Source organism: Colobus angolensis, unplaced genomic scaffold (genome assembly GCF_000951035.1).
Source record: "Colobus angolensis palliatus isolate OR3802 unplaced genomic scaffold, Cang.pa_1.0 Scaffold23, whole genome shotgun sequence".
NCBI lineage: Eukaryota > Metazoa > Chordata > Mammalia > Primates > Cercopithecidae > Colobus > Colobus angolensis.
In genome coordinates, this window is record NW_012115488.1 from 12,806,279 (window position 1) to 12,825,118 (window position 18,840).

At 35.4% G+C, this 18,840-nt stretch overlaps 1 protein-coding gene across 3 annotated transcripts in view; it reads right to left on the reverse strand.

The window, feature by feature from the left end:
• The window catches only part of FAM172A (family with sequence similarity 172, member A), a 499,710-nt gene that overhangs the window by 454,952 nt on the left and 25,918 nt on the right, over window positions 1-18,840 (reverse strand). Inside the window, exon 2 of one of the 3 annotated variants that reach the window (XM_011944264.1) lies at window positions 5,240-5,363. The exons of the other annotated variants lie outside the window; for them this stretch is intronic. Coding sequence (XP_011799654.1) covers window positions 5,240-5,345 — 106 coding nt within the window. The 5' untranslated portion in view covers window positions 5,346-5,363. The remainder of the gene's footprint in view (window positions 1-5,239; window positions 5,364-18,840) is intronic. 3 annotated transcript variants of the gene reach the window in all.

Genomic DNA, 18,840 nt, shown 5'->3' on the forward strand with positions numbered 1-18,840 from the left:
GACATAAATAAACATTTCCAAAAAGAAGGCATACAAATGGCCAATAGGTATGTTAAAAAATGCTCAATTTCACTAATCATCAGGGAAATGCAAATTAAAACCACAATTAGATATCCTCTCACCCCAGTTAGAATTGCTATCACTAAAAAGACAAAAAATAACAGAAGCTGATGAGGCTGTCGAGAAAAGGGAATTCTTATACACTGTTGTTAAGAATGTAAATTTGTACAACCTCCATGGAAACCATTTGGGCATTTCTCAAAATACTACAAATGGAACTACCATACAAGCCAGCATTTGCACTACTGGGTATGTATTCACAGAAAAGGAATCAGAATATCTAAAGGATAATTGCATTGCATGTTTATTGCAGCATTATTTACAATAGCAAAGATATGGAATCAACCTAAGTGTCCATCAATAGATGAATAAAGAAAATGTAATATAATATACACAATGGAATACTATTTGACCATAAGAAATGTGGTATATATACAAAAAGGAATACTATACATCCATAAGAATAAAATCATGTCATTTGTAGCAAGGTGGATGGAACTGGAAGTTATTGTGTTAAGTGAAATAAGTCAGGTACAGAAAGACACATAGTGCATGTTCTCACTCATATGTGAGAGCTAAAAAAGTTGATCTCATGGAAGTAGGAAGCAGAATGATAGCTACCAGAGAAGTATGTGGGTGATGGTGCACAGGAGGAAACAATGAAGAGAGTTTGTTTAATGGGTAGAAACATACAGTTAGATAGAAGGTATAAGTTCTAATGTTCAATAGCATATAGGGTGATTAAAATGAACAAAAGTATTATGTATTTCAAGAGATAGCTAAAAGAGAGGACTTAAAATGTTCCCAACACATAGAAATCATAAACACCTGGGGCAATGGATAATGGAAATATCCTAACTTGATCATTACACATTCTATGCATATAACAAAATATCACATGTACCCCATAAGTATGTACAAATACATATCAATAAAACAAAGAGAATGAAAAGACAATCCAAAGACTGGTAATGTTTACTAATCACATATCTTAAAAAGAAGTTGTATCCAGAACATATGAACAACTTTTAAAACTCAACAATAAGAACACAAACAAAAAAAAGGGGGCAAAATTCTAGACTTTACCAAGAAAGATGTATATATGGTATATAATTCACCATTAGGAAAATGCAAATTAAAACCACATAGAAACAAAAACCTGTGACAATGAGAAGAAAAGTCAACAAACCTGTCAATATTAATTGCTGATAAAGATGCCAAACTAAGAGAACCCTCATACATTATTGGTGGTAGTGAAAAATAATACAGGTACCTTGAAAAGTGGTTTTCCAGTTCTTACGAAGTTACCGTAGACATACCATATTACCCAGCAGTTCTCCTCCTAGATACTAACCCAGGACAAATGAAAATAAATATCCACATAAAAACCTTTGATGAATCTTTTCAAAGACTGTATTCATAATCACCCAACCCTGGAAACAACACAAATATCTAAAATGTGGCAAATGGATAAGTAAAATATAGTTTATTCAACAGAATAAAATTCAGCAATGAAACGAAACCTAGTAACATATGTTTAAAAATTAACTGAAAATAGATCATTAATTTAAATGTGAAATATAAAACAAAACTTTTAGAAGAATGCATAGGAGAAAACCTTCATAAACTATGGCTGGCTAGGGAAAGAGTTCTTTGACATGACACTAAATGCACAGTTTACAAAAGAAAAAAATTTATGAACAGAACTTCATCAGAATTAAAAATGTTTGCCCCATGAAACATATGTTAAGAGGGTGAAAGACAAGCTACAGACTGAGAAAATATTCACAAAGAATATATTCAATAGAGACTTGTATCTAGAAAATATAAAGAACTATCAAAGCTCAATAGTTTTAAAAAATCCATTTAGAAAATGGACCAAAAATATAAATAGGTATTTTACCAGCGACAAGGTACAGATGGCAAATAAGCACATGAAAAGATGTATGGTTAACATCACTAGTGAGATATCACTATGTACCTAATAAAATGGCTAAAACTAAAACGTAGTAATAATAATGCTGAGGAGGATGTAGAAAAAGTGGGTCTTTCATACGTGACTGGTGGGAATATAAAATGGTACAGCCGGCCCGGCGCGGTGGCTCAAGCCTGTAATCCCAGCACTTTGGGAGGCCGAGACGGGCGGATCACGAGGTCAGGAGATCGAGACCATCCTGGCTAACACGGTGAAACCCCGTCTCTACTAAAAAATACAAAAATCTAGCCGGGCGAGGTGGCGGGCCCCTGTAGTCCCAGCTACACGGGAGGCTGAGGCAGGAGAATGGCGTGAACCCGGGAGGCGGAGCTTGCAGTGAGCGGAGATCGCGCCACTGCATTCCAGCCCAGGCGACAGAGCGAGACTCTGTCTCAAAAAAAAAAAAAAAAAAAATGGTATAGCCACTCTGGAAAATAGTTTGGTATTATCTTATAAAATTAGAAATTCATTTACCATATGACCCAGCAATCACATTCTTGGGCATTTAACCTAGAGATATGAAAACTTACATTCACATAAAAACTTATACATGAATATACACAGTAAATTTATTTCTAATAATCAAAAACTGGAATCAATCCAAATGACCTACAATGGGTTAATGGTTAAACAAAATGGCCTATCTAGACAATAGAATATTACTCATCGGCAATAAACACAAATGAACTACTGATATGTACAAAAACTTGGATGGATCTCAAAGGCATTATGCTTATTGAAGAAAGCCAATCTCAAAAAGTTACATACCTTATGATTCCATTTCTATAACATCTACAAAATGACAAAAGGGATGGAGAACAGATTAGTGATTGCCAGGAGATAGAGGTGAAGTTGGCAGTTAGGGACATTCCTACAAATGGGTAGCAGAAGGGACTTGCTAGTGGTAGAACACTTCTGTATCTTTGTTTGTGGTCATTGTTGCACAAGACAACACAGAGGATCAAACTGCACAGAACTCCAAACACACACACACATATATACACATACACACACACAAATTACTGCATGTGAAGCCTAATGAAAATTGGATAATGACCATGTTTTAGTTACCAGTACTGTACCAATAAGAATGTCTTGGTTTTGATGTACTATTAGCCATATCACAAATAATGATCATAATAACTCAAAATTAGTGTCCAGAATAATTTTTAATAAAGGCACTATGGCAAAATGTAGGCATCTTTGAAGGGGCCTGAGGTTAGAGGGCGGTGGTAAATAAAAACTAACACATATGAACTAAGAGAACTAGATACAGAACATATTTTCAGAAATCCAGGTAAAATGGGTCAACAAATCAATAAGAGGCAGTAGATAAACTAAAACCCTGTAAAACTGGCAAAGGGAAAAAGTAATATTTTTAAGAAATGCAAGAATTCTTTACAAGCATATCTTCATTGCCATCTCCAAAAGAGATGACATAACTTTCTTGTGCATAATATGCCTTCTTTTAATTATAAAAGTCATCACCATCTTCCTTACCATCTTCATTATCACCATTATTACAGCAAACTAATTCAAACTACTTTCTTCCAGCATGCACTGCTTTAACCCTGCTCATCTTGAGTTTTACCTGACATTTTTCTCACCACTAATATAATTTTATGAGATTTTTCCACCATCCATGCCTTATCTGAAGCACTTTTCAATTAGCAGAGAGTTAAATCACCTCCAAGAGTGCATCTTGCCATGTAAACCTGAAATCCTCTAATGAACAGCAGAGTGATCATTATTAGTTCACTGTTTTACATATCATAGCCCAGTTTTGAATAAACTCAAGAATAAAACTGTCTTCCTGCTCAAGGGATAAAGTTTAGAACAAATCAGTTTGCTAAGTTGTTCTGATATATACCATGCATTTGCCATTTTATTTTCTAATATTTCCAATTTACTCCTCCATTAACCCTTACACCCCCATCTGTACCCAGCATTATTATTCCTATAGTACAGATGAAGAGAAAGATTCAGAGAAGTTAAGCAATTTGCCCATGGTAAGAAGGAAAACCTTGAATTTGAATCCAGATAGTTCTATCTCTAGAACAGATCTACTCTTTTAACATCACTGTATGACCTCTAAAATCCAGAAAATCAATCTGAACTCACATACTGCTTGCAGGAGTGTAAGTTAGAACTACAACTTGGGAGATCAACTTTTCATATTAAGGCTGAACATGCACAAAATCTGTCTAGGTGGAAACCCAGCATGTCTATTTAGATGGAAACTGTGACATACATTCCTTGCCCTCACTCCGAAATTGTCCATTATTCTGAGTGTGCTGGATCCTTCCCAACAACATACAAGCATGTAGTAAAATCTTCCATAGGGTTGTTTACAGCTGTCTCCAATTCCTCTCTTTCCATTCTCTGCCGAAAGTTCTCCAACCAGGCTTTCATTTCTAGTTATTAAAATAGCTCTTTGTGAAGGTCACCAATGATCACCACATCATCAAATGCAGAAGTAAATTCTCAGTTGTCATCTAATCTTACCCATCACCAGATATGACTTTAATTAATTACTCCCATTTAATTTTTTCATTTGCTGTTCAGGATCTCTCTCTTGTTCCTGATTCTTTACCTATTTTACTAAAAATTACTTTTCAGCCTCATTTGCTACTTTCTCCTCAGCTTCCTGACTCTAAAGTTCTCAGTGCCCATAGCTGTCTCACAATTCAACAACAGATACTTCTTTTAGAAGTCGAATTAATTTAGATAGCAGATTTTTTTTTTTAATTCTAGGATTCAAAATTCCCTAACAATGTCTAATGTAGATTCCTTCTAAAACATTAATATGGATAAACCTCTCATAAAATATCAGTAATGCAATGCCATAAAGGCAGAATACAGAAACAGACGGATCATTACCCTAATCCAGTATGATATTCCAAGCAGAAAACATAAGGTAAAGGCACCAGCCTTGATTCAAAAAACTTATTAGTTTTATTATTAAATGTATGACATTGAATAAGAAAAGTATTAAGATTCTTATAGATGCAAAATTACATGATCCTGTGATTTATTTACTGAGTACATACATCTCAGATGCAGTAATAGTTGCTGTGAGGGATATAAATAATTGGTACTTATATTCTTATTTTAGATTTCAAATGAATGGAAGGTCACCTAAATATTCCTACACCTTTATTAGGCACAATGAAAATTTCCTGAAAAAGCAAATTAAGTATGTACCTTTCAGTGCGGTAGTCTTTTCTTTTTCATCTGGACCTCCCTGCTGGATTTGTGCCATGTTTATCCAAATTGGTAACAAAATTAAAGAGCTCAAGGAAATAGACATCAATCTTCAGAAGACAGTCTAGAATGAATGAAAGCAATAAATTAAGTTCTACTCAAAACCTATCTATTCCATGAGAACTTCCTTGATCCTCCCAGTCAGGATTAATCTCTCTATCCTAATTTCCCACTTTGTTGATGCCTATACCATAGTACTTATTATTGTCTGCTTTGTGTTATACTTATTTATGAATTTATCTGAGTCAGCTAATGGCATACAAGCCCCAGGAATAGAAATATCAAGTTTTTGTCATCTTTCTCTCATGTCCACCAAACACAATACTTTATACATTACAGTTACCTAATGTTTGCTGAATTTAGCCAAACTTACCATTTAGTTTTAGTTACCTATCACCTAATGTTTTTAAAAAATATCTTTGGGTAGTTCCAAAAACTTAAAATTTCTTTTAAAATAAATTGTAAGCATAGGCCATTTACAAGGTAGAATGTCTTCCTTTTGGAACAAGCAGATAGGAACAGGCATAAATATATAAAATAGCTGCAAATTTCCTATAGTGTAATTAAAAATACAACTTTCAGGGAAAAACTAGCCCTTTTTAAATGAAACGATGTCATCATTGTCTGGAAGCCATACTCTATAAATGGTACTCCAGTAAACAACCATACTATAAAATCATGATTTATTAAAATCTAATTTTGTTCTACTTTGTCCAAAGGGAAAGCATTACGACTAAAAATAGATGGCTTTTTCCAGAGTCCCCATGAACAGGAAAGCTAATTAGTTCTAAAGTTTAAAAGGAAAAACAGTATATCTCCTACAATACTTAGCATAAGTATCTATTATTTTTCTTCTGTGTATAGGTAACTCAAAACTCTATAATTTCTACATGAATAAAATGTGTCTACATCCCTTCAAAAAATATATCCTAGTATATAAGGTAGGCAATGGACAAGACTCTGGGGGTACTATGGTGAGTAAAACAAATATGGTCACTGCCCTCCTATGGCTTACTTTGTAGCTGACAAATCAAATTGCCAAGCAGACACAAAGAAAATGCATCAGACCTAGACTGATAATCACAATAATGTTAAAACAAATAAATATTTGCAAGGGCTGTATATTTCCATTCAGGAATTAGTCAAGTCCTACATGATGGTGCACAAATTTCACCAACTTTTTATTACACATCATCTTGTAGCAGAAATTAAAGAGAAATGTTCTTAATGAGGAATTCCACACAGTACCCTTTGCTAAATGTTCCACAACTAAGTTAACTACCTACAGGAGACTTCCCTTCGCTAACTCAGTATTTCTTCCAAATATAAACTATTAGATATTTTTCATTGGCCCTAAATTGTCTGACTCCTGAACAGAACAATATATGTAAGTATGTCATTGTGATTGGTTTAACAAAGATAAAATTATAAATAATGTCTTCAGTGCTAGGATCATTATCAAAATTCCTATTTCAATGAATCACTTTCAAGATTCCAAAGATTAAATAAAAATTAATAATCCTTATTTTATGAGACAACCTAAAAACTCACAAAGCAATTTACTGGAGTAATAACATACAAGTTAAAAGATTACTGGCCGGGCGCAGTGGCTCACGCTTGTAATCCCAGCACTTTGGGAGGACGAGGAGGGCAGATCATGAGATCAGGAGATGGAGACCTAACTGGCTAACATGGTGAAACCCCGTCTCTACTAAAAATACAAAAAGTAGCCAGGTGTGGTGGCGCACACCTGTAGTCCCACCTACGCAGGAGGCTGAGGCAGGAGAATCGCTTGAACCTGGGAGGCAGAGGTTGCAGTGAGTCGAGATCACACCACTGTACTCCAGCCTGGTTGACAAAGCGAGACTCTGTCTCAAAAAAAAAACAAACAAAAAAAACTAATTATTACATGTGAACCTAAACTTTACAGTAGCAGATGCAAAGCAGGTAAGCATGAAGCAAAAGCGATTTGTCTGTTGCTCTCTTAACACAGTGTTAGATTTTTACCCCCCGGAGTTATTTTTCCTGGCTGTGGCACAGCTGGTGAAGCTAAATCAAGAACATTATAAATTCTCAATTTAGTTTTCCTAATAAAAATTCAGAGTTATAACCTGCATGACCACAGATAAACACTACTGAAAATGCAGCCAGCAAGCTGTTTGGCACATTTGATATATATTAATATGGGCACTCGACATAGTTTATTTGGCATTATCTGATGGAGGTTGGGTTATAGAGAATAAAGTGGTGGAAGGTTTTTACTGATGTGAATTGGGACACAGTTGACATGTTGTACACTTCATGATAACCACTGCTGTTTAAATATGGTTTCCTAGAAATGGTTACAGTACAAACTAGATTCAAAACATCTCAGTTTGCCATTCTATTCTGTGAACGACACAAAGCAATTATCATATCTTTCCTTTCTATGATTCCAGCAGAGAATCTACTATGTATAAAGCTATAAATAACTTGTCATGTGTAATCTTTATCTAGTCAGCATTTGAAAATATGAAACAGTACAATATTTCTTATTTGCCCTGTTGGCTCAAAATGCGGCATGTGCACTTATAAAATGTACAGAAAGATACACAGAAGCCTTATTTTTCTACATTTGTTTATTTTTGTCAGGTATTAAATACAAACTAGATATAGGTGATTTTGCAACAGAAGCCCCTTTCACCTCATATTCTGAATGCATTGATGAAAGTACAAAATATATCACAGAACACATAAAACTGGGTTAATTTTCTAAGGTTCCCAGGACTGGTTTGGTTCCAGTCTGGCCCTAAAGATTCTATGCTCACTAAATGAGACTCTTTAAATCAAGTTGAAAATAGCCTATGCAACTGAAATTACAGTAAATAGAATTGGTACAAGGGATTTATAAAGAATCAAAAGACCCACCCAAATTACAGTTAAAATATTCACCAGTTGCTCATCAGCAAAGATTAGTTCATAATAATGCTGGACAGCATTATTCTGAGGCTACAGTGAGAAAAACGCTGGTGTGTGGGTACTGGGAAAGAAGCTGAAGAATGAAGACATCAGGTTGAGCAGACACAAGACAAAGCCCAGGGTAATACGGGCCCCTGGTATGTAGAAAATGGTGGCTTTTATAACAAATGCAAAATTGTGTTTGGATCAAAGTTTCAGAGCCAAACCTCTTTGTTCCTGAGACTAAGAATACCCAGTTCCAGTCCAAGTATATCTAACTAAAATAAATCCTTAGTTTTCCAAGCAACATGACATAGATTTGGAATGAGAAATCTAGGTTTTAATTTCAGTTCCACCACCTAGTAGATAAGTGACCTTGAGGAAATTACAACTTCTCTAACCTAAGTAATGGGAAGAATCATGAAAATAAGAGCAGTTACCTTTGCAGGACTATTATGAAGATTACATGAAAAAATGTATATGAAGCATTTTATAAACTATAAATCCCTTTAAAAACATTAGTAATCCACATAAAATCTGAAATAACTAGATTGCAATTAATTTGTGTTCAAACCCACAGAATAACAAAATCAATCAATTTACAGAAATGGAAACTTTTTAATAGGCATCACTTGGATGCACTCTATGCACAAATTATAAAGTCTCACAATAAATATCTGTTGAGTTAACTTGGGTTTCCATGACTATATTGAAAATAATTACAATAGAACTTAATTTTTTGACATAAATAAATTATATTTACATTCATTTCATTATATTTACATTCCTTTACATTCCTTTCAAGTCTTATTGAAATGCATGCTTGAACAAAGATCACATATGTGGATTCTACCTTCATTTGCCCAAGGAAAAACACTCTTCCAACTATCTCATAAATGTAAACATTGGTCACAAGATGACCAGTTCTATTCTTATTCATTATCTTATTAGGTCATTGCCACAACTGGCAGGGGTAGGCAGAACTAACATACCTGCATTTTGCGGAGATAAGGCATTCTAGGCTTTGAAAAGCTAAGTGTGCCTCGTTCAGGCATCTCAGATGTGAAGGGATGGCTGAGATTCTAACTCAGGTCTTCTGACTCCTAATTATGAATGAGTTTCTTCTATTCTAGCATGTTGACACAGTCAAACAACACAACTTCACTAGAAAAATAATTCCAGTTTCTTCATTCTGCAAAAGAATCATACCTACTCTTATGTACTAATTTCTGTTATTAGGAAGTATTACAATTTGGAGTTTGGGCAAACTGGACACAGATATCTACAGACTAAACTTGTCAACCAAAACTGTCTTAGTATATTTAGTTTGCTATTTAGAATTAAGACTGATAAAAATTACTTATCATCATCTCTCCCAATACTTTGGTAAAACAAGCAACTGAAAAAAGGGCCAAAAGTTAAGAGATATAAAATAAAAGTGTTTTAAAAGAAATAGTATTGCACTAGTATGTCTTTTTAATAGGTACCCAAATTGGTAATCATCTGTTTTAGGTATTGCATTGTTTTTTGGCTAGCAAAAAGGCAGAAACTCAACAAGGCGGGAATATAAAATCTTAGATTATCTGTGACAATGTTAAAACTTAAGAAATTAAACAAAGACTAAGATGATTCTCAATTCTGAATCAAATCTCAAAAGAAAAGAGTTAAATAGTCTTTTATGAAGTTTTCATAATATGTAGCAGATATCGGAGAACAACGGCCAAAGACAAAATAATTCTCAAAATGAATATACCACACTCAAAATTTTAGAAAAACAAGGATATGTCAAACAAACAAACATAAAAAATTGCTTTTACACGAGGCAATTATGAGCATCATATAAACTACTTAAGAGACTCTAATTCTATAGTAAACATAAATAATAAAACATAAACAATATTATAAATGTACATAACTCCAGGCCAAATTATCTTCAGAAGATTTCAAAACAGCCTATACCATGAAATAGCAGTCATGACATATTTGTAAAATCAGTATCAAATTTTCAATTTTCTCATGCCATAAACATGCTCCTAGAATCTCTTTTAAACTTAGTGAACTCGAGGTTCACTAAGATTTTAAAATATAATACGCATGTGAACCATCCAGATGCCCCTTCAAGGGGAATGTGCTGCTAAGCTAGAGAGTGCAGTTAGCAAACAGACTCCATCTGTTTATCACTTCAGAGCTGGCCTCAGGGGCAAAGTGCTGCTCCATCCTAGGTCATACCTTTCCACTGCTGACCCTCATTCAGTGACTAAGTCAAGTTGTAACATGAAGGCCCAGCCATTTCAGCCTAATGCAGGACAACCCTGATAGGCAATATTTGCTTCAGAGCTTGCTGCCAGGTTGGCTGAGGTTTTGTCAGACCTCCATGTAAATTCAACTTTTCCCTCTGACCAATCCTGTTCTCCTCCTTCCTTTCACAAGTGCTGATGTCTAAAAATACTTTATACCCCAAATTCTGTCTCAGCATCTGCTTCCAAAAAACCTAAGCTGTAACAATGGCCTTTTCTAATGGTCTTCTGAATATTAAGCAAAAAAAATTGTGATGTTAAGAGACCAGATGTATCCAGAATATATAAAGAACTCTTGCAACTCAATAATAAAAAAAAATAAATAAATAAAAAGTGGGAAAATTATATAAGTACACATATACAAATGGCCAAAAAGCACATAAAAAGATGCTCAATATCATTAGTCATTATAAAAATGCAAATCAAAACCACATGAGATACCTAATTCACAATAACTAGCATGGTTATAACCGAAAAGGAATATAAATCAAGATTTGTGACAATGAGAAGAAACTGAATACCTGATATATTGCTAGTGTGACAATAATTGCTGTGTGATGCAGCCACTTTAGAAAACAATTGAGCAGTTCCTCAAAATATCACACATACAGTTACCATATGATCCAGCAATTCTACTTCTGGGTATACACCCAAGAGAAATGAAAATACATGTCCCCACCAAAACTTACGCACAAATGTTCACAGAAGCATTATTCATAATTGCCAACAAGTTGAAACAATCTGTCAACTGATGAATGGATAAATAAAATATGATATATCCATACAACAGGATATTATTCTTTAATAGAAATGAATGAAATACTGATACATGCTATGACATAAATGAAAATATTATGTGCTAATTACAATTACAAAATAAGGCCAATTACACGAAGCCAATTACAAAACAACAACAACAACAACAACAACAAAAAACACATATTGTATGATTCCATTTACATGAAATGTCCAGGACAGGTAAATCCATAGAAACAGAAAGTAGATTAATAGTTTTCAGGAGTTGGGGGAAGAGAAAAATGGGATGTGACTGTTACAAGATATGTGGTTTCTTTTTGAGGTGATGATTCCAATGGTTCAAGACATACACTTGCATTGGGGTAGTGTTTCTGTGTATTAAATGGTTCTCTCTCCATCTCTTTTCTACAGCTCTAATGCAAAAGGTCAAAGCAGTCTCAAAAAAAAGAAAAAAAAAAATCTTGACTGTCTCACTAACCACTCACCTTTCCCTTTACCTTCTATAAAACAGAAGCAAGAAGTAGACTTCAGGCAGACTCGTTTAAAGAACTTCTCTCTTGCAATGTCCCAATCATCCCTCTCTCCAGAGCCAGGCTAGCAATAGTCTAGGCGTACTCTAGCTAGATATTAAGAACAAACATATTATTTTCTAGGTATAAAAGAAGAGCATTATATAAAGTTTTTGAAAATCACAGTGCTGTGGTCTAGCTTGTTCTAGTTCTCTGCATTGGCAGTTCTCTGTCAATGGTAATTTGCCTCCCTTGCCCATCAGTATCCCTGGCATACAAATTCCAATGAAAACCTGGTCAGAAGCACTAATTCACTTTGGTCATGATTCAGTTAATCCCCTAAGCACATACCACCTAAAAGCACCTCAATCTCACCCAATTTCTAACAAGGATTGAAATTTGGTAATAACTTTATTGTTATTATTTTGATCATTATCATAACTGATCCCAGACACCGTACCAAATTACTTCAAAGTTAGAAATGTACCACTTGCTACAGAAAAGAAAAATGAAGAGAAACTTGAGCATATAATCAAGCAGTTGATTAAGCCTAGTAAGCCATATGAATGACACCAACAATAAAGTTTAATGGCACATTTAAGTTTTGTGCAGATCATAATTGTACTGCAAACAAGACATTTAAGTACCACTCAAATCCAGTATCTACTGACAGTACACTCCTTACTATTTATTCAAGGGGAAAATTTCAGTGAAGTCTCATTTTACCTAAATGTGTTAACAAGTGGGAATGTAATTTAAGTGCCTTCAGAACAGATTTTTTTTTTTTTTGCTTCTAGAATTTCCCAATTTTTTATGGAGTGATAATACTTTATAGCATTTCATGTTTGTATATTTGAATAATCCTTACAACATGCTGACACCAACAAGGGTATAAACTCAGAAAAATCTTGAGGCTCTATATTGCTGTGATACTACAAATATCTGATCGTAAAAAAAGAGAATTAGAAATCTGAAACTTTAAGTCACATTTTTAAACTACCATATAAGTTACAGTGGTTATTTACTTTATTAACAAAGGACTTGAAGCAGGAAAATTCTCCTGTTCCAAAACCAATCAAAGAGCTCCAAATCCTCCTGTTTTCTACAAAATATTTTTTCCCCACAAAAGACAACCATCACTTAGCCGTACTGTTAGTTACAGGAAATAAACTCTGTGACACTGAAGTTGCCAACACAAGGACACTTTGCTGAATGTTAGCCATTTATGTTATGAGACCTATGCTTAAACACAGTATGCCAAATGACTCTCATTACTATTTTCTACATAAGCACAAAATGATAAAGTCCCTTCCTATGATCATAAGAGTCAAGAATTTTACAAGTAGACTTCTCCTTCCAATATTACAGCCAAGTCCCCCAAGGAATCTTCCTGTGTAGTAAAATCTAGGAAGCACAATACAAAACATTAGAATATCTATAAATTCCACTCATGAATACAAAGAAAGAAAACCATAATAACTTCAATATCTGCAGAAAAAGCATTTGATAAAATTCAAAATCTGTATTTGGAAAAAAAGTCATAGAAAACTAGGAATCAAAGGAAACGTCTGTAAGCTGACAAAAAGGTTAAAAAAACAAAAATAACCACTTACAACAAAATTACTCTTAATGATAAAATATTTGTAAAAGTCTCTTCAAAATCAAGAACCACAAAAGAATGCCCATCGTTATCACTTTACTATTACCACTTCTAGTCAAAGTTTGACATTCTATCCAATGCAGTAGGACACCAAAAATAAATAAAAACATAGTAACAATTTTAAAAAGGAAATCAAAGTTATCATTATTTTCAAATGACATAACTAAAACAAAAAAAAAAAACAAAAAGAATCAAGAAACAAGGTCTTCTAAAATTAAAAAAAAACATGAATCTCTGTATCATTAGGAATAAAAAAGAATTCAACAAGATGGCTTGCTCTAAGATTTATATTTAAAAAACAAGTATATTTACAAATACTAGCAATAATCAGTTATAAAGCACAGTTTTTTAATACATCATTAAATAATAGCAAAAATTGGCCAGGCGCGGTGGCTCACGCCTGTAATCCCAGCACTTTGGGAAGCCGAGACGAGTGGCTCCACCTGAGGTCAGGAGTTCAAGACCGGTCTGGTCAATATGGTGAAACCCCATCTCTACTAAGTATATAAAAATTAGCCGGGCATGGTGGCAGGCACTTGTGATCCCAGCTACTTGGGAAGCTGATGCAGGAGACTCACTTAAACCCAGGAGGCAGAGGTTGCAGTGAGCCAAGATCACACCACTGTGCTCCAACCTAGGCAACAGGAGCAAAACTTCGTCTCAAAAAAAAGAGAAAATAGCAGAAATTAAAAACTTACATGATTAAAATAAATCTAACAAAAGATGTTATACCTATATTCATAAAATGATAAAATGCTACTGAAATATATTAAAGATGACTGAAATATAAAAAATATATTGTATCTATGAATAGAAAGACTCACTAGTGTGACAATATCAATTTTCCTCTACTTTATATGTAGATTCAAGGCAATTCTACTCAAACCCCAAAATGTTTTTCACAGAACTTGAAAAACTAATTCAAAGTCATATGAAAAGAGAATCACCAAGAACTGATAAGACACTCCTAAAGCATATGATTGGAAGAATTGCCTTGCCAGGTTTCACAGTAATTAAGAAAGCATGCCATTAATACTAGCATAAACAAACTGACAAATAGAACAGGATGGAACTCCAAAACAGAGCCACATAACAGATCCATATGACATAGATGACACCATCATATCACTAGGGAAAACAGGGACGTTTTTAACAATTGGAAAAACTGGTTAACTGCACAGTTATGAAAAGAAAGGCCGGGCGCGGTGGCTCAAGCCTGTAATCCCAGCACTTTGGGAGGCCGAGACGGGCGGATCACGAGGTCAGGAGATCGAGACCATCCTGGCTAACACGGTGAAACCCCGTCTCTACTAAAAAATACAAAAAACTAGCCGGGCGAGGTGGCAGGCGCCTGTAGTTCCAGCTACTGGGGAGTCTGAGGCAGGAGAGTGGCGTAAACCCGGGAGGCAGAGCTTGTAGTGAGCTGAGATCCGGCCACTGCACTCCAGCCCGGGCGACAGAGCAAGACTCCGTCTCAAAAAAAAAAAAAAAAAAAGATAAATTAAACTACTCTTGAAAAAACTAGCATGAGATATCCAAGTTAAATACTATCATAATCTTCAATCCGGGAATCTCACACCTTGGTTCACTACCTGGTCTTATACATGTACATCAGGGGGCAGACATAAAAATGTTCACAAAATGTTTCCATCATCAAAATAGTCAATTTATTTATTATCTGGAACTACATAACAAATTACCTCAAAACACAGTGTCACAAAACAACAATAAATATTTGTAAAATCCCAGTTTCTGTAGATCAGAAATTTGGGAGCAACTCAGCTGGGAAGTTCTCAATCAAGTTCATGAGGCAGTCAAGATATTGGCAAGTTCTGCAATCATCTGAAGGTTTGACTGGGGACACAGGATTCACTTCCAAGACGGCTCACTCACATAGATAAATGATTGGTACTGACTGTTGTTACAGACTTCCCATACTCAAACAGATCTGTACAGAAGCCCATGTTTGGGGGCTTTCTCAAGAAAGATAGATCCGGAAAAGCTGAAGAAGTCTCACCATCATTTCCTTGACATCCCACTGGCAGAAGAAGGCCCTACTCAATGTGAGAGAAGTTTATACAAAGGCATGAATATCAAGAAGCAAAGATCACTGGGGACCATCTTGTAATTTGGCTACAACAAATGGAAAAAAACTGTTCTCCAATTATAGGAGAGCAAATATACGGTTGTACATTAACAGGGCAAAGATAAGTATTACACAGTAGAAAAATGAAGCACAACTACACTCAAAAACATAGATGAATTTTCCAAAAATACTAGTGAGGAAACCAAATCTTAGAACATTACAAACAGAACAATATCATTTATATTGAGCTAAACTAAAACAAATTATTAGTATCACATATTGTGATAAAACCATAAGAAAAATAAAGAGAAAAAATAAATGCAAAATTCAATAGCTATTACCACTGGGAAAGAACAGAGGGCATGAGATGGGAAGAAGTACATAAGTCAATGCAAGTTATTGACAGTGTTTTGAGTCTTGGATTTGGTGGTAAATTTACAGGTGTTAATTATATTATACTCTATAACTTGCATAAGCATTACAGATATGGAAGCCACTTTTATATTAGTATATCACATACATATATCAACAATAGCCTTGGTTGTACACAATCTTTTTTATCAACAATACATTCTTTAAATAAGTGACAAAAATATTAACAAAAAATACAGTCACACAACACATAACAACATTTTGGTTAATGACAGAATGCATATTAAGACAGTGGTCCCATAGGATTATAATGAAGCTGAAAAATTCCTACCACCTAGTGACATCATAGCTGGCATAACATCATGATACAACACATTACTCATGTGTTTGTGGTGATGCTGGTGTAAACAAATGTACTGCACTGCCAGTCATTACGAAGTTTAGCATATATAAATACGTATAGTACATAGATACTTGATAAAGATAATAAATGACTAGGTGACTATGTGTTTTGTTTTTGTTTTTCTGACATGGAGTTTTGTTCCTGATGCCCTGGCTGGAGTGCAGTGGCATGATCTTAGCTCACTGCAACCTCCGCCTCCTGGATTCAAGCAATTCTCCTGCCTCAGACACTTGAGTAGCTGGGATTACAGGCGCCCACCACCATGCCTAGCTAATTTTTGTATTTTTAGTAGAGATGGGGTTTCACAGTGTTAAACAGGATGGTCTCGAACTCCCGACCTCAGGTGATTCACAAGCCTCAGCCTCCCAAAGTGCTGGGATTACATGAGTGAGCCACTGACCCCTGCTGGTGAGTATGTTTTTACTACACAATACTTTTTATATAAAGTGTACTACTTGGGGCCAGGCACAGTGGCTCAAGCCTGTAATCCCAGCACTTTGGGAGGCCGAGACGGGCGGATCACAAGGTCAGGAGATCGAGACCATCCTGGCTAACACGGTGAAACCCCGTCTCTACTAAAAAAAAATACAAAAAGCTAGCCAGGCGAGGTGGCGGGCGCCTGTAGTCCCAGCTACTTGGGAGGCTGAGGCAGGAGAATGGCGTAAACCCGGGAGGCGGAGCTTGCAGTGAGCTGAGATCCGGCCACTGCACTCCAGCCTGGGCGACAGAGCGAGAGTCCGTCTCAAAAAAAAAAAAAAGAAATTAAAGTGTACTACTTGGACTTATTTAAAAAAGAAAGTTAACTGTAAAACAGCCTCAGGCAGGTCCTTCACGAGGTAGTCCAGAAGAAGGCATTGTTATCATAGGAAATAGCAGCTCCATATGTGTTGCTGGCCTGAAGATCTTACAGCCGGACAAGACATAGAGGTGGAAGACAGCGTTATTGATGATCCCGACCCTGGGTAGGCCTGGGCTAACGTGTATGTTTGTGTCTTCATTTTGGCAAAAATGTTTTAAAAATAAACTTTGAAAATAGAAAAAAGATTATAGAATAAGGATATAAAGAAAATACTTTTCTACAGCAGAACAATATGTATTTTAAGCTAAGTATTATTACCAAACGTCAAAAAGTTGATGCGGCGTGGTGACGCGCTTTGTAATTCCACCAACTCGGGAGGCTAAGGCAGGAGGATGGCGTGATCTCAAGAGTTTGAATCTGCAGTGAGCTATGATCACCCACTGCACTCCACCTGGGCAGCAGAATAAAATCCTGTCTCTTTAAAAATTAAAAAAAAAATTAATTTTAAAATTTATAAAGTAAAAAAGTTACAGTAAGCTAGTTTATTATTGAATAAAACTAGTTGCATATATTTCATGTAGCCTAAGTGTACAGCATTTATAAAGCCTACAGTAGTATAAAGTAATATCCTAGGCCTTCACATTCACTCACACTCACTCACTCACTCACTCAAAGCAACTTCCAGCCCTGCAAGCTCCATTCATGGTAAGTGGTCCATAAATGCGTTCCTTTTAAAAAAATATTTCATACTATATTTTTACTGTAATTTTTCTATGTTTATATATGTTTAAATAAATTCCATTGTGTTACCATTGCCTATGGTATTCAGCACAGTAACATGTCATATAGGTTTGGAGCCTCAGGGCAATATATACCATACATGGCCCAGGTGTGTATTAGACTATAATATCTACACGTGTGTAAGTACACTCTATGCTGTTCGCACAACAATGAAATCACCTTACAACACATTTCTCAGAAAATATTCCCAACACTAAGTGACTCATGACCATACTACAATTTCAGTGGCATTGCCTTTTATAATTTGTTCTATGAGGGCATTTTTCTTAGGGATAATGCTGACAGTTCCACTCCATCTATTTAGTGAGAACGTTGGAGGTTCTGCTGATGAGTAAAACTGATAGAAGCAGTTATTTTTTAAAAAAAAGGATAAACAGGTATTGGGTAAACCTCAGAGCAGCTATATATCAATAACATATTGTTACTAAAACCCAACTGATTCCTTACCTGTTCTGAAATGGAACTAGTATTTTGAGTAAAAATTTATTATCTCAGAAACGTTTACATCAGCTACTACAAAAGACAAACTATAAACATTGTTTAAAACTTGACTTGCCCTTCCTCTCTCTTTTCCCCTTCAAAGTCAAGAACCAAAAAGAGATTCAGGGAGCAAGATGGCCGAATAGGAACAGCTGCAGTCTCCAACTCCCAGCGCGAAGGACACAGAAGACCGGTGATTTCTGCATTTTGAGCAAAGGAGCGCAGCCCCTCGCCAGCAACGGATCAAAGCTGGACGGAGAATGACTTTGACGAGATGAGAGAAGAAGGCTTTAGACCATCAAACTTCTCAGAGCTAAAGGAGGATTTACATACCCAGCGCAAAGAAACTAAAAATCTTGAAAACAGAGTGGAAGAATTGACAGCTAGACTAATTAATGCAGAGAAGGTCATAAACGAAATGACAGAGATGAAAACCATGAC